This window comes from Schistocerca nitens, chromosome 7 (assembly GCF_023898315.1).
Source record: "Schistocerca nitens isolate TAMUIC-IGC-003100 chromosome 7, iqSchNite1.1, whole genome shotgun sequence".
Lineage (NCBI taxonomy): Eukaryota > Metazoa > Arthropoda > Insecta > Orthoptera > Acrididae > Schistocerca > Schistocerca nitens.
The window spans coordinates 231034770-231057593 of record NC_064620.1 but is presented as its reverse complement, the minus strand read 5'-3'; the positions used below and the strand labels follow the sequence as shown (position 1 = coordinate 231057593).

Below are 22824 nucleotides of genomic sequence, written 5' to 3'. Positions count from 1 at the left end.
ACCATGCATTGACCCTACAATCTGCCTCATCATGGACATGCACAAGCACCATTAAATTAATTTGACATTCCTAAAGGACACTTCCAACATATTCACAACGACTTTGTTGGCCCACTGCCAGCCCCCGATCTTTCAATGCAAGAAAATATGAAAAAAGGAAGATTATGATCTACTGTCTTCTCGACAACGAGGTCCTCCAAGATGGCTACATCCTTATACCTACTGACTCAGTCACATGATAGGTTTAAGCAACCCCACTTAAAGGAATTATGACCGAAGGCACCACTAAGACATTCATTGAAACATCGATATCAAGATTTGGCTGTCCCAAGTCGATCACAATCTTCCAGGGTGGTCAGTTTGAGTCAGAATCTTTTCTGAACTACGCTGTTTCACGGGCACCACACGATTCAGAACCTCAGCATATAATCCAAAAAGTAACGGACTGGTGGAACAATAGCACCACACATTAAAAGTGACTACCATTTGCTGTGGTGGAGTTTGGTTGGAGGCGCTTCTTTGGATCATTCTCAGACACTGTTCAGCACACAAACAAGACGATGGAGCGCCACTTGCTGAACTCCTATATGGTGAGATAGTGTCTCTCCTGGCAGACTTCATACTTCCAGTCTTTATGCCCACCAATCTGCCAGATCTGTTCACTTAATTGAAAACTCATAACACACGACATAATACTGATGTCCCTCCCACAGTCAGTATCCAAAGTATTCATCCACAAAGCTCTCGCAGATTGCGACTTGTGTCTTTTTGAGAGATGACACAGAATGTAGTGCAGTCATACTCCCATCACTGGACCATACAAAGTGCTTTAACAGGACCATCAAACCTACCTCACTTTACTGAACGGTAAACCAAAAACCATGCCCTTTAACAAACTGAAACTCACGTCCACATTAAACGATCGCACAATCGCCGTCACTGTGGACCAAGCACCCTCCATTCCAATGCCCATCGACCCTCATTCTATCGGCGCTATCAGCCGACCTTCGAACTCTATCGCCGGCCGTAGTGGCCGTGCGGTTCTGGGCGCTACAGTCTGGAGCCGAGCGACCGCTACGGTCGCAGGTTCGAATCCTGCCTCGGACATGGATATGTGTGATGTCCTTAGGTTAGTTATTTTTAATTAGTTCTAAGTTCTAGGCGACTGATGAACTCAGAAGTTAAGTCGCATAGTGCTCAGAGTCATTTGAACCATTTTTTCGAACTCTATCTAGACGTCAGTGAATCTCTTTCTGAAGATCTTAACATCAAAATTATAGTCAACGACCTCATCATTGAAGGACAACACTTGGATCGCCAGAACACAGAGGGTTCCATCAGAGCGGCACTTTGAAAAACTGTCAGATCTCCATTTCTACAACAATGGCGTTTTGTTCATCATTGCACCACACTTATTCCTAATGGAGCCAACACAATCTCCGGCACACTCTACACTGCATGACATACTGCCTGTGCCTTCTACTCCTGAAGTCCCCACACACTCATGCTACAGTGAGCCCAACAATGTGCTGGCATACCCCCACGACTTTCAGCTCTATGTCATTTGGCGTACCTCATCACTGGAGCACCTCGATGCTGCTAATGACAATGTACCTAGGAGGCTTACTCAACTCTGTGGCACATCATCACCTTGGCACACTCTGCAGTCTCCCTGACTCTGTACTGTGGGGAGGGGGAAGAGTGGGCGGGGGGGGGGGGGGGAAATGCACTGTGGAAACATTGTTTTATGAATGAATATTGCTGATGGTCGACTTGGTTCTGGTGCAAAAGACTCTTTGAGGCCATTCAGTTAGAGGACATCACTGTATTCGGATACTATATTGTGAATCTTCGTTTGGACAAAAAAAAGTGTTCTATAGAGTATTAGGAAGTGTTTATTGAGCAGAACTATCTCCTATAGCCAGCTGGAGTGGCCGTGCAGTTCTAGGCGCTACAGTCTGGAACCGAGCGACCGCTACGGTCGCAGGTTCGAATCCTGCCTCGGGCATGGATGTGTGTGATGTCCTTAGGTTAGTTTGGTTTAATTAGTTCTAAGTTCTAGGCGACTGATGACCTTAGAAGTTAAGTCACATAGTGCTCAGAGCCATTTATCTCCTATAACCTGTATAATAACAATTTAATCAAACTGAGGTACCGACTGATGACCTCAGAAGTTAAGTCCCATAGTGCTCAGAGCCAAACTGAGGTACCACTGACATATGGATAACTGAACTAAAATTCTCAGTTTTGCTTGCTTTTCACTTGTAAATCTCCATCATCACATTGACCTGTGAAAGGGATTGCTAATATACTTTCACTCAGTAGTATCATTCGCCATAACCTTATATGAAAGTGTAGCAAAAGAAAGTAGACCCTATTTATTACAAAGGAAAGTGCAGCCAGACTATTGCGTTATGCCTTTAGAGACACAGGGTTGGGGGTGGGTTGTTTGGGGGCGAAGACCACACAGCAAAGTCATCGGTCGTCATCGGATAAGGGAAGGAAGTCGGCCGTGCCCTTTGAAAGGAACCATCCTGGCATTTGCCTGGAGCGATTTAGGCAAATCATAGAAAACCTAAATGAGGATGGCTGCACACAGGATTGAACTGTCGTCCTCCCTAATGCGAGTCCAGTGTGCTAGCCACTGTGCCACCTTGCTCGATAGAGACACAGGAGTTCTTACACTTGTTTATGTACTACTTTCTAAAACAGTATTTGGTTCATAACAAGAGTGAAATAGATGTGAACTTTAGAATTCACTACCAAAAAACTGTAAATAAAGCTTTCGAGATAAACTATGAATCTCTGTCTAGAACACAGAATTGAGTTTTATACTAATGTCTGTAACAGGTTTTCAGTAGACTTCAGGTAGCGAACTGTATATCCGACTCGGGAACAAACTAAACTATAGCTAATTGTCTACACATATAATTTATACGAATGTACAAACTTTTACTATCTGTAACCTGTCATAATTGATGTATTACAGACTTTATTTACTCAATTTGCCGTCGCTAAATATTCCTTCAGGATAACGCAAATAACTTCACTTGTGTTGGGTGCAAGGAGGCTAGTTAGGCATGATTTCACTCAGTGCTTGTTTCAGAATTGCAGTAGACAATTCGATCTCCTTCTAGATTCTTCTCGTTTCCAGGAATTTTAACGTCAGTGTCAGCCGATCGTGTAAAGTAATTACTCTCCTCGTACAAATACTTTAGCGCATTATACTAGGGGTTGCTAGGTCAAAAGATAATTGAATGTTTTCAAATCCGTCTGCAAATAATGCGGCAAGCAGTCGGGTTCTCTCTGGAACTCGCGAAGTAAATTAATGTGTGAAAACTGCCTGTACTTAAACTGCCACTATCCTGAAAATTCTGATCGGTGATTCTATTTCTTGCATTTTGTGTGCAGTTTTCCCCCAGTCCATGTTGTCGCACAGACCTTAACAGAATTTCCTCCATTACAAATTTCTGAATAAATTATATAAGCATTGAGGTTGATACATCCTAGTCGCTTGCCGCTGAATTTCGCAGACGAGCAGTAGAATGAAACTTGTATCGTGTGGAAACCCAACATTTGCAGCGATTTATTGCGCGCAGTGAACTTTGTGCGGATGTCTGCGCAGACAGATCGTTTCATGTGTTTGGGCCACAAAATATCTTTCGATATGAAAGATATTCTTAGGCGTTGTTGCATCGTGAAGGATGCGGAGGGAGGCAAAGAGAAAAAGAGGGTGGAACATGAATGGAATTATATAGAAAAAGTTTTGCAAGATGATGATCTGCTTCTACCAGTTTTGTTTTGCACAAGGTGTATCCAGTGTTTTAGTTAGTTCGGAATATTCAATTGTGAGAGACCGCTTAAAACTTTTACAAAATATATCGTAGTGTGTGACAGAATTTGAAATCATTAACAAGCTTTAAGCATTTTAATATGGTATTAGAAAAACACAGCTGTTTGTGATGTACTGTGAGTTTATGCCAACAGTAAATTATACATACCAATTAATATTTATAATTGACTCTTGTGTTCAAGCAAGCTATTTGCTGTAGTAATACGCCTTTTTTGTTCTGTTTCTAGCCAGCACATACGTTGGTGAACAATGTTCCAGCCTGTACGTACAAATTTTCAGTCCTGCTGCATAATAGGACAATGTTGCAATAAAGGTGGAACAGTAGAGCTAATGAGGTATTTACCTCTTAGCACTGTGGTTGCTGTGAAAAGAATCAATTTAGACAATTATGATACAAATGGCTTTGCAGAAGAATTAGAGCTTTTGCAGGTGAGTATTTAGCAAAGCATAATTTGTGTCAAACGTTGTGCTTTAAGCATAAGTTTGAAGTAGAACTCTTAATCTGTTGACAAACATAATAGAGCTGTTGAGAAATACAAATTTCCATTTGCAGACTGAACTCTGCGTTTCACGACAGCTTTCACATCCTAACGTGCTGTATTATCACCTAGCGTTTGTGTCGGGCACTGAACTGTTAATGGTATCACCATTGATGGCCTTTGGTTCATGCCAAGATTTAATACAGAATCATTTTGTTGGTGGTTTACCGGAACTTGCAATTGCTTTAATCCTCAGAGATGTTCTTCTTGGTCTCGAATACATTCACAAGAAAGGATTTATTCACAGGTGAGATTTGTTATTAAGTCTAATGATAAGAAAAGTCTTATGCAAAATGTGTTAGCGCATATTGTTCCTCATTCATGTGTCCGTGGGAGGTAAACATCTTACTCCATTATGGTCTTATGTTAGTGGCAAAAGGGCCTACTCCAAACTTTTAACATTCCTTTGCAGTTTGTTCTGGTAATAATGGTGGTAAGAAACAAATAGTTGTAATGGAATGCATATTTGTACTACCTGCCAGATTCCTCTGAAGATAATGATAATGGTGTGGCTATCAAACTTTATTATACACATTTTGTAACTTATTTGATAAATTTAGCTGTATATTAATAAAATGGAAAGTTATACTGTGCATAGAGGAATGTAGCTTATCATAAAACAGTAAGAAGGTAATTACCCAGATGTTAAAAATGAAAGCAGTAAAGATTATATCTGGGCAAATATACTTCAAGCATATTGCACAGCGTCTAGGTCTAAGGTTTGTTCCTACACAACTTTATTGGAGGTAAATTGTGCAGCATGACACATGAGAATGCAGTGCTGTGTTATATATACTTTGTTATTATGTACAGTCGCTCCATGTCCTTTATTCACCAACATTTCTCTTAAGTATTCATATGTCCCATTACAACATATTTTGCAAGACACAAGATTCTTAGCAATTGATTACACTGTATTCTCCCTGTAAGGCAATTCCTTTAATATTGTAACGCTTTTCTAGAATATGACTGTTAGAATGCATATATCACTTTTATGAAAATTTTATACACAACATATTTTCCACAAAACTTCAGCTCCAATTACTGAAGTGTGATTTTGTAAAGCTTATCACAATTCTTGATTCTTTCCTCAAATTATAATTCAAATTGGCCTAGACTTACATGATGTCATATACTGGACAACTGTGTATTTGCTTAGCAGGACACATGCTTAGTTTGAGGAAACCTGAGTTTACTAGTTTCTAGGCCACCTCCAAAACAGTTTCATCTGTTGTTAATCTGTGAGTAGAAATCTGTATGTTTTTGAGATATCTTTGCAATTGCATATTTTCATAATTTAGAAGTGTAAATGATACATTTTGTTATTTTCAAGTGACTAAGTGTGACTTGGGTATATAACCTGTTATTCTACCATCGTACAAGGCATTTCAGTGAGTGTCTGAAGTAGTGCTGTTGCTTGAGTAAAATCGTCTTGGTTTTCAAGGCACATCAATTCAAACAAAATTCTGGAGCTTTCGATGGCTATCTCCACTATTGCCGTTAGGAGTAAAACTACTGACTGCTGGAGCTGGTGCAATTATATAGCAATTATATAGCAATTATATAGCCATGATTGTGGCCTCTGGCACCAATTAGAGGGGTCAAAATGACACTTGGGTGGAAGGTAAGTTGGGCAGTTCATAGCAGCTCTAGCCTGCTGCAGGACAGAGAGAGATCCAAGTGGTGTGAGGGACTGACGCCATGTTTGAAACTGCCACTTCTGCCTCCCTACAACCATCATGCATTTGTTGTTTCTTTCTTTCAACATGCAAAGCCCACCTCCATGCCCTTCTGAGTGTGTACCTCTGGTCTCTGTTAAAATTGTTGCTGGTCATTCTAACCTCAGCTGGCTATTTTATAACAGAATCCCAGTATGTTGACATATGAGCCAAGACTCTTGTGTTTTCGAACTGTATTTTATGTTAGTTTACTAGGCAGTGCTCACTTATGGCCGTCTTGTCTTGCTCCCTTTGTTTAATGTTGCTTGTGCTTGGTACAGTGCTCTGCAAGTGTGCGAATTGTCTGACCTTTATAGATCCTGCCACATTCACAAGCTACAGCACACAGACCAGGCACACAAAGAGTTATGTTGTCTTCGACAGAGCTCAGCATATCTTGTTGCTTAGGGGTGGGCCAGAACACTGGTCTCAGTCCGTGTCTCTGCAACAGCCGTCTCAACTTGCTGCCTCACAGTATGGCAGGAAAGCATTGCCTGGAAAGTGGACACGAAGTACAGTTTGAAAACACAAGAGTTCTAGCTTGTGTCAATATACTGGGATTCTGTTATAAAAGCAGTGGCTGAGATTAGAATGAACAGCAACAATTTGAACAGAGATCAGCAGTACACACTTACTATGGCATGGGGGGTGGGCTTTGACTGTCGAAAGGGAGCAACAATGGATGCATGACAATTTTAGGAAGGCAGGAGTGGCAGTCTCAAACGAGGTGCCAGCTCCTTATGCCACCTGACACCTCCCTGACCCACAGCAGACTGAAGCTGCAATGAGCTGTCCAACTCATCTTCGGCACACGTCATTTTGGCCCTCTCTGATTGATGCCAGATGCCTCGTCGTGGCTATGTAAGCAGGAAACCGTGCCATTCCCAGCAGTCAATGGTTTTAATCCTAACGATAATGGTGGGGATAGCCATTGAAAGCTCGAACTTTATTTGAACTGCTGCGGCGTGAAAACTGCGGAACACAGAGACATATCAGCAGCTTGTTAAGTGCCCAATGAGAAGGCAGCAAAGATTTGAAGCAATTGTCGAATCCTTTTATAAATGTTTCCACGGAATGTGCATTATAGTGGAAGTGGTTGTAATTGCAGAAATATAAAGGACAATCACCATTTGTATGAGTGTGTGGCTCATGTTATAAAGCTCAAATTACAATGCAGAATAATGAGAGATAAATGTAACCTCTGATAACCAACTGTTTTCTGAATCTCTTGTGTGAATTCTTATCTGGCTGTAATTTCTTCTCACATCATTACAGGCTTTGCAAGCACACAGTCAAACTGTCTCATTCGAACCTAATGTAGACCTTGAACCATGCTACAGATAATGCTGTCGCTACAATGTTCATTGAAAAAAAATAGTAAAAAATATTAAATCAGTGGCAGTGTAACAACAAAACAGATAATTTTCAAAGAATATACACTGTCCAGTCACATTAATTTGATGACAGTCAGAAGCCTGAATAACCATCATTTGCAGCCTGGACTGCTATGAAATGTGCAATAACTGTGTCAGTAAGGTTCTGGAGTTACCGACAGGGACGTGGAGCCTTGCCGACTCCAGTGCCGTTGCCAGCTGCATTTGACGATCCATGGTGCGAGCAGTCTGATCAAGATGATCCCACAATTCTCAATTGGGTTTAAATCTGGGGAGTTTCGTAGCTAGGGGTGCATGGTAAACTCATCCTGGTTCAAACCATGCACATACACTGTGAGCAGTATGAAACATTGCATTGATCTGCAAACGGATGCCATCGTGCAGAGGAAAAACAAATTGCATGTATGGTTGAATGTAGTCCCCAGGGATACATGCGTACTTGTGTTGATCTGCTGTTCCTTTCAGAATGACGAGATCAACCAGGGAATGGTACGAAAACATTCTCCATATTATGACACTGAGGGAGTGCCACGAAAACATTCCCCAGGTCATGATGCTCCCTTCTCCGGTCTTGACTATTTGCTTTCATATGTTTCATGCCATACACACCAACAGTCATCTGCCTGCTGGAGCATAAAATGTGATGCATCTAAAAAGTCACTCGGGCATCCAGTTGCAGTACTGGTATGAAATTCCAACCTTTGTCACCATTGAACAGCAGTCAGCATGGGTGCATGAAACAGCCACCTGCCAAAGAGGCCCATACACAGCAATGCTCGCTGAACAGTCGTTGAGGACACACTGTTGATAGCCTCTTGGTTTATCTGGGTGGTCAGTTGCTCAACATCTCCACAGCTATAGTTCACTGCCATCATCTATGGCCCACGGTGCACCACAGCTGCCTTGGTGCTGGTTTTGGTAGCATTGTTTTGCCACGCATGGTGTACTTAAATCATGGCGAAAAGTTTACAAACTTAGCCATTTCGGAAGTGCTTTCACCCTCTGCACGAAAGCCAGTGATCATGCCCTTTTGGACATAAGGTAAATTGCTCCATTTTTGCATTATGACAACATCTGCACTGTTCTTACCCCCCCCCCCCCCCCCCTTCTAATTGCTAGTGCTGCCATCTGAGTGGTTATTGCATATGGATGTCAAAAATACGTGGTGGTCGCTGTGTGACTGCCCGTGTATAATGGTTTTAGCTTTGATGCTAAAAACAATAACTCTTTTCTTGCCACTTTCGTTGCTTAAAACTATAGTCCCATTGACTGTTACATGCTTAAACGTTTGTTCTGCTTAGGAAAAGTACTCCACCTACTCCTGTAGATCACTAGCAAGTTTTTCAGTGCAATTCAGACAAACATTGGTATTTAATTGCAGTTGAGAATAACGTAATTAAATGTTTTGGTTATTGTCTAAAGGGCAGAATCCATTTGCAGAAATGTTATTTCAACCTTGGAAACCTATAAAAGAGATATGGTTCACCAATAAGTTAAATAGTGTGTGATGCACAGACCAGGCGCAAGTAGTGTGTATGCTGGAAACAACACATTTGTTGCCAGGTCTGGCTTAGCTCAGTTGGTTTGAATGCAGCAGTTGTTGACAGTGGATAGTGACATCTAGCCTAAACCATATGCTCATTGTTAGCATGTCCCAACAGAACAAAAATAGCCTGCAACTGCAGAATTGCAGCACATCATTTATCATTCTCTCGCAGTGCATTTGCTAACTAGTGCATGAATGTGTTATTGCTCTGTTGGGAAGCAAAACAAAATGCTGTTACTGTGGTACCTGGTTGTGTCGCAGGCTGTCTGGATAAATAGCCACCGACAAATGGAATGAAGCCCGTGTGTTTTAGGTTCACTGAGGACCCAGCTAGCTACAGATCATCCAATGGTGTTTGTTCATGATCAAGAGGCTTTGTTAGCTATCATTCAACAAAACACTTACACATGGGCCCTAGGCATCTGTTAAGCATATACTGTATGTACATCACTATCACTGTACAACATGCAGTTACACATGAATGTCCATGGCCATGTTTTTAATGTACAGGTGATACGTTAATGGATTTTTTTTTATTTTATTTATTTTTTTTTTTTTTTTTAACATTGACAGTGCATTAGCATATATTTTTGTTTTAGAATCAACTTCATTGTCTTCAACAGTGAAGCCATTAATCACCACAACGTGCAGTGTTGGTGTCACTTGCCCTATTGTATGCCATATGTCAGAGAGCTCTTAACACTTTGTGGACAAAGGCCAAGCATAGCTTGGGCGAGAACTTTGTGTTAAAAAGATCACGCCCGATCACAGGTCGGACAGCAATTTTCTTGACATGCTACCCATTTATTGTTAGAAAATTGGACCCACTGCATATGAGAACAGTGTATGGACGTCTTGCTACCTATCCCTTAATAGGTGCTGCTTTCTGTTGTCAATTTCAAAAGCAGCATTAGCAAACGTTTAAGCCTGTCACAAGGGACTGAGCCAATATAGTGATCACATTGATGTGATTTCGTTTGTGTTCTCATTAGGTTTCACAGTTTGCTGTGATTCTGCTGTAATTACACTAAAGTATCTTGACACCCCCAAAAACATGTGTTTTCCATATTGGGTGCATAGTGCTGCCACCTACTGCCAGGTACTCCTTATCAGTGCCCTCAGTAGTCATTAGACATCGTGAGAGAGCAGAATGAGGCACTCCGCGGAAGTCACGGACTTTGAATGTGGTCAGGTGATTGGGTGTCACTTATGTCATACGTCTGCACGCGAGATTTCTGCACTCCTAAATATCCCTAGGTCCACAGTTTCCGATGTGGTAGTGAAGTGGAAACGTGAAGGGATACGTACAACACTAAAGTGTACAGGCTGACGTCGTTAATCGTCTGGCAGAGTCCACCAACAGTTGAAGAGGGTTGTAATGTGTAATAGGGAGACATCTATCCAGGCTATCACAGGAATTCCAAACTGCATCAGGATCCATTGCAAGTATTACGACAGTTAGATGGGAGGCGAGAACTTGGATTTCATGGCCGTGCGGCTGCTCATAAGCCATACTTCGAGCTGGTAAGTGACAAACAATGTCTCGCTTGGTGTAAGGAGTGTAAACATTGGACGATTGAACAGTGGAAAAATGTTGTGTGGAGTGACGAATCGTGGTACACAATGTGGCGATCCGATGGCAGGGTGTCGGTATGGCGAATGCCCAGTGAACATCATCTGCCAGTGTGTGTAGTGCCAACAGTATAATTCGGAGGCGGTGGTGTTATGGTGTGGTCGTGTTTTTCATGGAGGGGACTTTTTGCACCCTTTGTTGTTTTGTGTGGCGGAGTGGTTACATGAAAATAATATCCCTGTAATGGACTGGCCTGCACAGAGCCCTGACCTGAATCCTATAGAACATCTTTGGGATGTTTTGGAATGCCGACTTCGTGCCAGGCCTCACCGACCAATATCAATACCTCTCCTTAGTGCAGCACTCTGTGAAGAATGGGCTGCCATTCCCCAAGAAACATTCCAGCACCTGACTGGACGTATGCCTGCGACAGTGGAAGCTGTAATCAAGGCTAAGGGTGGGCCAACACCATAATGAATTCCAGTATTACTGATGAGGGTGCCACAAACTTACAAGTCATTTTCAGCCAGGTGTCTGGATACTTTTGATCACATAGCATATGACATGTTTGTTGAGTGCGCAAGAAAATTTCGAAGCTGGAAAGGAGGAAATTTTTCAATATCTCACCTCACCTCACACTTTTTCAATGGAAGGCTAATTATATTTTCTGTCATCATTATTTAAAAATTTATCTATGAAAGAACTTAAGCAAATACGAAAAATAAATCTTGAAGCTTGAGCTTTTTTCAGTATGTATTATTACCAGGGTTGCCACAAGTTCTGGAATTCTGGGAATTTCAAACATGCCGGGGGGAAAAAAACACTGTTTGTTTACCGAGATGCCATGCATCGTCGCTGGCTGGGTGCAGCTGAGTACATGCCCCACTTCCCTACTCCCTCCTTCTTACTGCTTCTCCCCTTCCTACCACTCCACTCAGATTGCAGTCAGTGCTGCCACCACTTCTTGCCGCCAGCCTAGCAGATGCCAGGGAGAGAAGCGGTTTGTTTGGGTCTGATTCTCAGAGACTGGTGACGAAGTGGCCAGAGCCGGAGGTCATGTGTGTGTGTGTGTGTGTGTGTGTGTGTGTGTGTGTGTGTGGGCGTGTGGGCGCGCGTGTGCGCGCGCACTCTCTCTCATTTTCTGACAAAGGCTTCGACCAAAAATGTTGTTGTGAGAATGTATTTGTTATTGTGCCTGATCATCTTTATGTTGACTTGCTACCTATCCTCATTAGTATTGATTCTCAGAGGATTCGTGCAAATTAATCTGTTGCATGGATTGATCATCGTGGTCTCATTTCATCAACACGGTGACATGTGAATAGCTGGCCATGCAAGTGGAGTTCCAGGACGGGCCAAAACTCTGGCCATTTTTGTGGGTATCCTTTAATGGATGAGGTCTGCCAATCTGAAGCCCATCAGTTCTAGTCTCACCGATCTGCCCGCAGGCTTTGTCTGTTTGTGTGTGGCATAATGCAGTGGATTTCCATGGTTTATGCATGAACCCAGGACTGTGGTGCTTATCGCCAAGCCAGACGCCATGGGCGATGGATTTCATGAACTGTGACTGTCTCACCGCAAGTACACTGTACAGTGCAGCATTTTATAGACATTTATTTATTCTAGTACATTCTTGACACTTCGAAAGTACGTTATATATTAGAAAGTGTGGACGATAAGAAGAAAATTTGGCAGTTTATATGCTATTACTCATTTATTTCTTGAAACAAAAGTCACACGATACCTGTAAAAACCAACATTTTATTGGCTGTCACCTACTGTGTTGGTTTACACAGCTCTTCCCTGCCTTACACACTTCTTTCAAGAGGCCTATTTTTTCTGAGGTTATTTCTGAAATCAGTGAAAATATTTTAAATGTGTTTTTTGACTCCAAGGAAGCATGTATTTTTTGTCATAAATTGTTTCATTTTATTGAAATAAAGTAATATCAGTGGTATTAATGAAATATATACACCATTTGGCTTGCTTAACAACTCATTACTAAAGATGATACACAATTTGGCTTGCTTTCTCCATCTAAAAATGGTTCATTACAAAAGATGTTAATGTTAGTACTTACGATTTTTGTTCTTACATTTAGAAATATGGAAGTCCTTACATTTTTTTTTTGTCTTATCCTTGGGATCTCAAAATTGTCAGGGGAAAAAAGCTAAAACTTATCTGGAAATACTGGACATATCAGGGAATTTCGCTTGGGGTAATTTGTGCAACCCTTGATTACTCTTGAAGATACATCAGTTACATATGTGCCAGTAATACTTTAAAAACACCATAAATGGCTGGTTTTCTAGGCCAGATATTCTTCTAAATGGCCAGTCCCTAAAGTGTTCAGAGAAGGTGTGTGAATGTACGGTGTGGAATATTGGCGGATCATCTCATTATTTGCAATTTCTCTGGTGCTCATTTGACGAAGCACACTAACTGCCATTTTTGAAAAATGAATTCCCACAGGTGCTGAAATACGTACCACTACTGGACAACTTCAGGATGTGGTTCTAACATGACTGGGCTCCACTGCCTTCAGCAGCAGTTATAAACTAGAATCATCTCCATGCTATATATTGTGGTAGATGGATGGGCCTGATTAGATTTACCCAGTAGCTTAGAGAACACTTAAACTGTGATGTTTACTGATGAAACTAGTACACTGATAAAGGGTGCAAGTGCATCCATACCAGATAGAGTAAAAAATAATGCAACACCCTTACTATTAGTTCACAGCAAATGGTTTAACCCTCCCTCTTACAGATATGCAAAATATACAATTACAAGAAAATCAAAATGACTTGCAGGAATCAAAGGTATGGGTTAATGGGCACTGGGGTGGCCCTCGGCTGAGGATAATTTTCTGAAAGATAGTATTTTCCTGCTCCCACCCCATTATTCTGTTACATTTGATAACAACAAATTTTCTGTACAAAACTTATGCTCAATTGGACAATTATTAAGGGGTGTGTCAATGCCCTATTCTGATAATACTAAATTTAACATACTTATATCCTGTTTTCTCAGGAACTATCCATGGTAATAAAAAACCTTTGCCAGGAAATAGTTACATCTTATATACTCACTGATATACTATCAGCTAAGTAACTGTGCCAGGAATCAAGATATGAATTTTTAAATGAAGATTTTAAAAATTTATGTAATTTTTAAAAATATTTTTTATGATTGTGCTATTAGCACTATTCAACCATTATAGATCCACACAAAAGTAATGCTGCTGTCAATAAGAGCTTAAGTGGTTTCCAAAAGCTAACGGGAGACATTTGCTAAAAAATAGTTTTTCAGAAATTGCACTGGAAAGTTGAGCTAAAGGAAAATTCAGTATTGAATGACGAGTCAGCCTAAAATTCTCCAGCTTTGTAATCATTTTCTTCTTGGGGCTCGACAAGATACAGTCACTTTCTCTGTCTGAGGGATTTTGCTGTTTCTGTTGTATTTTTGACCATAATTTCTGCCTTGGAGACTCACTGTCTATCCAGATCCTGTAGGATTGCTTATGGGTAGACTTAATTCCAAGTTGCTTCAGAATCTTTATTCTGCCTGCATTTCCATCACAGCATCATTGACCTCCTTCAGTGATTTCAAACCCACTAATATGTTTTTGGGCACGCTTGTGCATACAACATCGTTGAAAGACTCATTTACATTTTGAGTTCTTCTTGTGAAGCATATCTTCAGAAGATTTGAATGTGCTAGTTCTTTGTATATTGGCTTTATTACTGCTCCAACAGCTTCAAGGATGGTGTTTCTATGGGTATAACCAGGTCCTGCTGCCTCATATTTGCAGTACTTATATCAGTCACTATAATGCCTTTTGTGCAGTGGCTTCTCATCACTTGACATCTTGTGGAAAAATGTTGCCCATACCACATTTGTCGTTCCTTCAGGGTAGATTGTATTCTTTCTAATGGCTTGGCCATAGTAGTCACTTAGCTGTTTGATTGTTTTGTCAGTCAAATGTCCTCTAAAAATCTTGCTATCTTCAAGCTTTTTGTTAGAAAAGTTCTGCCTGATTTTATGCAGTTAGGTTTCCATTCATTTCTGAACATGACACACACATTCTAACTTTTGCAGTGTTAGGTCATCATAGGGCCTGCTGTCAATTATTGATTTGAATAAGCTGGTATCATAGTCACCAATGAATTTAGTGTAGCGAACCCCACATTGTTCTTGAGAGTGCTGAAAGATCTTCACAGCTGAGGCACTTTCCATTCCTCCATGGGATCCCTTATATGTTTTCTAACAGGTGTGTTCATGCAGTTGTTTCTTTTCATTATTGGTACCCACTTTTGTACATCCATAGCAATGTATTGACAATACTTCAACATCAAGCACCTTCCTGGTATAAACATTTATGCCAGCTTTAGATTAATGATCTCTTTTCTGGCACAATTCATCAAATGTTATGCAAATGTCATTGTTACTGTAATTTTCTTCTGTTGTTTGTACCATTTCATTGCAGCTATGCTTACTATTTCCTCTTAAAAACATCTGTATACCTTGATACATTAGTAGGGATGCATGAAAGATTCATAAGATCACACAGTTATTTGCAGCTCTAGGTCCTTTACCCTCTCAGCCCATAGTAATATCTGACGGTCATCTCAAAAAGGTTATTGTTTTTACGTTTCTCAGATGTCCAAAATTCTTTCTTACTCTCACAAACAGAACAAGACTCTTCCAAACTTAAGAACTGAAAGTTTCTTTTGAAGACTTTTCAGAAATTATCATCTCTTTACCACACAGGTTACAGCATGTGGTTTGATTAAACATCATTTTTAGTACACTTAAACCTAATGTTAAACTGATATCACTGGCTCTGGTTTCACTGTACACTTCATTACTGTTTACAAGCTGCTTCTTGGGAGCACTTGGTGGTGAAGAACTTTGTTCAGTGTTGCTTACTTTAATCTATTTCCCTGGATATAAACTGCCAACAGGACATGTTCTGTAGATTATATTTTGCATATTTCTTCTCTTCTCAAATATTCTCTTTGGTAGAGCAATAAGTATCCTATGCAGCAGAATGTTTACTATTAAAAAAAAATTACTACTTTCTAGAGCAAACAGTTCCTTAGATGTCTTGTTGTAATTGAACAAGTGCTCATGTAACATGTAGAAATTATTTGCATGGAAAAATTATTTCGAAGTAAATTGAAAGTACTTAATCATCAAAAATCAATTAAATGAGCATTAAATTAAAGTGAAAACTCAGTTTTCCATAAAAACTAAAAATTGATGTTTTATACCCACACCACCTTTCGCACACAAGTGAACCTGAAATACATTGAAGTTGGAACGCCCAATGATTAATTTGATCCTTAAAATTGTGAGAATCCAGCTGTAACCAAACTTTGTCTGCTACTAACAATTCAGCTGTATACCATTCAACAAGTTTCAGAGCAAGCTGGAAAGAGTGATGGTAAAGTGCTCCCATCCACCTTATTTACTAGTAGGTTGAGCCAGGGCTCTACAAGAACAGAAAGTCATAGTAGAAGAAATACCATGCAGGCAGCAGAGATATAGTAGAAGAAATACCATGCCGGCAGCAGAGATATATGCTACTGTGATGACCTCTGTGAATGATGATGTCTTAAAAATTCTGTTCAACAGGGGGCTGTACCATTGTCTTTTGGAGTTAACTATCACCTTTACCTGATTCCACATTTCATCAAGGTTAAAACTATCATCATGATTGATTAAATAATTCATCAAATGTTATTAGTGGCTTCCTTGAGAACTGTATATCGAGAGGATGGTAAAGTGTTAAAATGTGGATGTTCTTTAAGTCCATAGCGTGGCCCGCATGAATACAGTGCTCTGCTATGGCAGGTTTATTAGGCAGGTATAGCATCAATGTTTCACACATTGTTTTTGAACTGCACTTAAGGTACAGGGTGATTATAATTAAAGTTAAACTTTCAAACCACTGTAGAAATAAAACCACTGGTTAGAATGACGTCAAATTGCAACAGAATATTAACCAAGAAGAGGGAAAACGTATGGCATAAGAAAAATAAAGAGTTACAACATGTAGCAATAGAAGGCACTGTAACCATCATAATTTAATAATGGTAGACTACAAATGACAAATGAATCACACAACAATGCCTAAGGTGTATGTTTGATGTTACTCAATGTGCATGTTTGTACAGGTATGATACTATTAGTCACGTAAGCCCATCCGCCATGGCAAGGTCATATCACATCGGATGGGAAAAATTTGTTTTTAATTGTCCTGAGGCCAAAAACCGCATAAAAAGCACAACTCACATCAGTTTTTAATTGTCCTAAGACCAAAAACTGCACAAAAAGCATTAATCAAATCGGATTATTAATTTTCATGTGACTGGCACAGAACATGTTCAGTATGCTGTCCACCGTTTTCTGCAACAAGTTGAAATCGAGAAACAGCATGTTCCACAACTGATCGAAGTGTTTCCAGGGTCACATTCAGAATGTGTTGCGCAACGCGTGCCTTCAATGCAGCTAAATTTTCAATCGGAACACTGAACACAACAGCTTTTTGATAGCTCTACAGCCAGAGGTCACACAAATTAAGATGAGGTGATTGGGATGGCCGGGCTGTATGGAAATTGTAGCTGAAAATCTAGCATTTGCGAAATGATGCTTCAGCAGCTGCTTAACTATATTTGCAATGTGCATAGGTGCTCCATCTTGCACAAAAATGATCCCATCCAAGTTGTTGGAGAGCTGGAATGATGTGGTAGCGCAAAAGAGACTCGTAGCACTTTCCAGTGATGGTACAGGTAACAGGACCAGAAGCACCTGTCTCTTTGAAGAAATATGGCCCTGTGATAAATGATGCCATAAACCTGCACCACACAGTGTCCTTTTCAGAATGAAGTGTTACTGATTGATTTGCTTGTGGATTTTCCATTGCCCATATTCGACAATTGTGCTTACTGACATATCCAGTCAGATGGAAGTGGACTTTGGGCAGTCCACAAAATCTTCCATGGCCAATCATTGTCCACTTCCATGCAAGCAAGAAATTCTAAAGCAAAGGTCTCTCTTGCTGGCAGCTCAACAGGAAACAAGACGTGCACATGGGTAATTTTGAATGGATAGCAAAGAAGGATGTTTCGTAGGATTTTATGCACTGTGCGGGTATATCTAATATGCAGACAATTCTCTGTGCACTACATGTGTGCACACAACCTGCCATCTCCTCCTGCATTGCTGTGGCCGCTGCTTCCACTGACGTCAGATCAGTTCGTTTCCTCCCTCTACCAGGTTGCACACCAAAAGAACATATCTTTTCGGATTTCCGGATCATTTTCTCCAGACCCATGGCAGTCATAGGTCCAACACCTTTTTTCAAACCTTTCAGTGTCTGGAACTTCTGCAGAGCGATGTGTACACAGTCATCATTCTAGTTATACGGCTTTACAAACAGAGCGATCCGGCATTGAGACAGTCATGGCGAACATCGCAGACATGAAAGGAGGGAAAGCCTTGTACCTGGCGTGTTTATACCACCTTCAATGGGTCGTGTGCCTGACAGGTGTTTTTATTTACGTATTCTGACACTGTCTATTGATCAATTTTCACACTCCCCCCCCCCCCCCCCCCCCCTCTCGGTCATCTCCAATAATATTCTGTTGCAGTTTGACACCATCGTGACCAGTGGTGTTATTTCTAAAGCATTTTTCCTGCCTTGCATAGAATCAAGCCATCCTTCACAGAGCCAGGGAGCATGACCATCTTTGGTGCTACCAGAAAAATAATCTTCGCTTTACATTCAGAGAGGATATGACCTATTTTAGAAGCTAAATTTTCTGGATGGCCATGAACTTGAATGTTTTCTCTTCAGCTTCTTGAGGTGGGACACTCAGGGGTTTGAATTGCAGCATCTTACGGATCTTCCGTTGTGAATAGCCATTATCTTCCAAGAATCTTGAGTTCGTCCTGTAGGTGATGGTCTGTATCAGTGTAGATGCAGAATGACACTGTTGTGCCACATCACATGTTAAGACCCTTGCACTGGACAGAGCACTGTCATAGTGTTGCTATGACACAAAGTTTACAAAGGGCATTTGGAAATCAAATCATGACTCCAAGCAGCTGTACAACTTTGCTTGAGAGGCCATGCTGGCATCCATTTTGAATTGCGTATGAAAGGGAAATAACCAAAAAGTGAAATAAGGTTATTGTCCCAGTCCAGTAATTCAAAAAGCATCCAAGGGGCTCATACCTATACTCTCATTCCACTGTCTTTATATTATTATTATTATTATTATTATTATTATTATTATTATTATTATTATTATTGCTATATCATCTGTGAAAATAATTTCCTAACAGTATACTTTCTCAGAAGATTTGACCGTCATTGACGCTTGATTTATTGCAGTTGCCGTAATGAACAGTGTTGAGTCTCATCATTGGTGAGAGAGGGCACAAAGTTTCCAATACCGGCTCCATGGCCATTGTTCGGTCTTCACAGCTGAGCTCTTTGCCCTCTACCAGGCTGTTCTGTACATCTGCCGCCACCGACATTCTGCTTATGTCATCTGCTCAGATTCCCTGAGCGCCATCCAGAGCCTCAGTGATCCGTACCCGGTTCACCCTTTCGTACACCGGATCCAACGCTCTCTTCAGCAGCTGGTGGACGTTGGTACGCCGGTTAGCTTTATGTGGGTTCCTGGCCATGTCGGTATCCCTGGGAACGAAGCTGCAGATGCCGCGGCCAAGGCTGCGGTCCTCCAGCCTCGGACAGCTTCTTGTTGTGTCCCTTCGTCCGATTTTAGCAGGGTCATTTGTCGGCGCGTTGTGTCGCTGTGGCATGCCGATTGGGCTGCACTTACCGACAACAAGCTTCGGGCCTTAAAACCTCTTCCCGTGGCTTGGACGTCCTCCTCACGCCCTTCTCGGCGGGAGGAGGTCGTTTTAGCAAGGTTAAGAATTGGACACTGCCGGTTCAGCCATCGCCATCTGCTGACGGCTGCGCCGGCGCCGTTCTGCCCATGTGGGCACTTGCTGACAGTTCGTCACATTTTAATGTCCTGTCCCGATCTTAAAACCCTGCGCCTCGATCTTAACCTGCCTACTACTTTAGATGCCATTTTAGCGGATGACCCACGACCAGCTGCTCGTGTTCTTTGTTTTATCAATTTGACAAACCTCGCTAAGGACATTTGATGTTTTTTAATCCTATGCCTGTCAGTCTGTCTTTTATTGTGTTTTCCCTTTTAGTTGTTGTTGTCAACTTGTGCCTCGCGGTGCATTCTTAGAGTAGTCAGGGCGCTAATGACCATTGAAGTTGTGCGCCCGAAAAAAAAAAAAAAAAAAAAAAAAAAAAAAAAAAAAAAAAAAAAATTGGTGAGAGACTGCTTGCATTCTGGAAAAGGGCCATCAGCCTGTTATCATCCAAAGGGACCTGCTGCTTAATTTTTTCCTTGTCTAAACCTTGGACTTTGTACAAGGTGTCCAACTTTGCTTCCCCTGTTTTTTCCCCAATGTTTGAGGCTTTAATGAAACAAATTGGTTACACATGTATCATTCATCATCATTTCCATCACTGGCCACTACTTTCTCCCATCTTTTGGACAGTGTACGAATCAGGCATCGAAAAAATTGTTCATGTTTTGAAGCGATCCACGAATTGATTCAATTTGTGACTTCTTCATGAGATCGGAAGTGTTGGTCAGCCAGGCCATGCGCCATTTATATAAACAGGTGATAGAGGGAGCAATGTCTGGAGAATAGAGTGGATGGGGTGGGACTTCCCATTTTAACATTTCCAAGTACATTTTGATCTCTTTTGCAAGGTGGGGTCGAGCGTTGTCGTGCTGCAAAATCACTTTATCGTGCCTCTCACTATGTTGCATCCGTTTGTCTTCTAGTGCTCTGCTCAAACGCATTAATTGCATTTGATAACGAACACCTGCGATTGTTTCACTTGGTTTTAACACCTCATAGTACATGATACCGAGCTGGTCCCACCAAATGCAGAGGATGATCTTGGAGCCGTGAATATTTGGTTTGGCCATCAATGTGGAACCATGGCCAGGATGTCCTCATGATTTTTTGCATTTAGGGTTATCATAATAACCCATTTTTTGTCCCCAGTCACAATGCAATGCAGAAATCCCTTCCGTTTTTTTTTCCTCTGAAGCCACTGTTCACAAACACACAAACGCCGTTCAACATCTCTTGGTTTCAGCTCACACGGGACCCAAATTCGTATTTTCTGAATCATGAGCATATTTTGAAATAGCTTGCTGTGTCACTCCCACTAATCGTGCCAATTCTTCTTGAGTTTGACACAAGTCCTCACTCAGCAATGTCTCCAATTTTGCATCTTTGAAAACATTCTCTCTTCCACCACTATGTCGGTCTACAATGTTAAAATCACCATTTGTGAAGTGTTGAAACCACTCACGACATGTTCTTTCACTAATAGCGTCCTTACCATACGTACTTGAGAGCATTCAATGAGACTCATTCACTGTTTTCTTCATACTGAAACAAAACAGTAAAACCTCCCGTAAATAACAAGAATTAGTCTCATAAACTGACATTTTCAATCAAGAACAACTTTATGATGCAGGCACAAACTGACTAATGTTTGAATGAGGTTATGTTGACCGAGGTCCAAGCTAACTGCCTGACATCTGCGATCTGTTTCTTTCAACCGCTACTTACCGTTGTCACCGCCTATCTGCAAACAGCAGAAGCAAAGTTTTACACCTTGTTGTTGATTGTAAATATATTGACCTTAAATCATCATTTTTAATTCCAAAGGAAAGCTTTCACAGAAGTGAGAATTCAAGTAACATAGCTCAAGTTATAACTTTGTTTACCATCCTGTCATCAAGGTCATTAGGTTATTTCATTGTGCAGCTTTCTTTATTTATCCTCTTAATGAAGAAAAGACTGCTGACAACTCTTCTAAAAATTAAGACGATGTGTTATACAGTTGCTTTCACTTCCAACATTTGTTATGTAAATATATTATCAGGGAAATACTATGAGATTAATAATCATTTAATTCAAGTCTTTGTTAGCTTAATATCTGTGCTCAGCTTGTGGAGAAAAGAACTATCTACTGGTTTGTTACTAAAATCTGTTAATTCTTTTACAAGATATAATTTTGTTAATTTTATTTATCATGAACTTGCTCTTTCACCTGCTGGAAGATAAAACCACTGTTTGTAAGCTCACACAAGGAAAACATAACATTATGTAAAAGGAGGGTGCTGAGATTTACCAAAATATATTTTTTCAGGTTTCTAATAAAATTAACAAAATGTTACATCATTATTGTGTTACATATCAAGATCTTCAAAATAACAGTTTCAGCTTCCTAGTATCAATAGTTTTTAAGTTTGGCCATTTTTATTTCTTGGCACTTTCAGTATAATGAGCAATTTTCATTTATTGAAACATGAAAAACATGTGAACCATGCATCAAAAGATACAAAATTTTGTATATTACTCTATGGGCACATACAATAAACAAAGAATCTAGCACCATGAGGGCCAAAGCTTTGGTTGATATGGGCTGTAACATTTTGTAGAATTTAATGAGTTGAACATTGATGTAATGTTTTTTCTTGTAATGTTATTACAGGGCCATCAGAGCAAGTCACATATTAGTTTCATCTAGTGGAAGGGCCTGTTTATCAGGGCTCAGGTATTCTTACAACATCGTGAGGGATGGAAGAAGAGTGAATACCGTGCATTCATTTCCAAACAGTACGCAGAAAAATTTGAACTGGCTGAGCCCAGAAGTACTGGAACAGGTCTGCAAGTATATGAAACATACACTAATGGTGTAATTTATGAAGTAAATGTGTTTTTCATACCTAATGTATGTTCATTTCTTGCAGAACCTCAAAGGTTACAATGAAAGTTCAGATATTTACAGTATTGGCATAACACTCTGTGAGTTGGCTAATGGTGTGGAACCCTTCTCTGGTATGCCCACAACATTGATGTTAATGGAAAAAGTCCGTGGCTCTGTTCCACAGCTTTTGGATGTCTCCACAGTTTCGTTTTTTAAGGAATATGGGTTTTCTCCTCAGCCTTGTGGTTTGTTGTGCGAGGATGAAGTAACAGAAGAAGAAGAAGAAGATGAAATTAGAGGTAAATAGTCTCTCTCTCTCTCTCTCTCTCTCTCTCTCTCTCTCTCTCTCTCTCTCTCTC

General features: G+C 40.6%; 1 protein-coding gene across 5 annotated transcripts in view; it reads left to right on the top strand.

The window, feature by feature from the left end:
- Positions 1–3696: 3696 nt before the first annotated feature.
- LOC126194777 (STE20-related kinase adapter protein alpha) overlaps positions 3697–22824 on the top strand; it is a 98947-nt gene continuing 79819 nt past the window's right edge. For 3 of the 5 annotated variants that reach the window (XM_049933073.1, XM_049933074.1, XM_049933070.1), the window contains exons 1-5: positions 3699–3969; positions 4081–4282; positions 4407–4639; positions 22250–22421; positions 22509–22764. In XM_049933073.1, the coding sequence (XP_049789030.1) occupies positions 4103–4282; positions 4407–4639; positions 22250–22421; positions 22509–22764 (841 nt within the window). In that variant the 5' untranslated portion in view covers positions 3699–3969; positions 4081–4102. Of the gene's footprint in view, positions 3987–4080; positions 4283–4406; positions 4640–22249; positions 22422–22508; positions 22765–22824 lie in introns of all 5 variants that reach the window. The other 2 variants (XM_049933072.1, XM_049933071.1) reach the window with 2 other exon arrangements.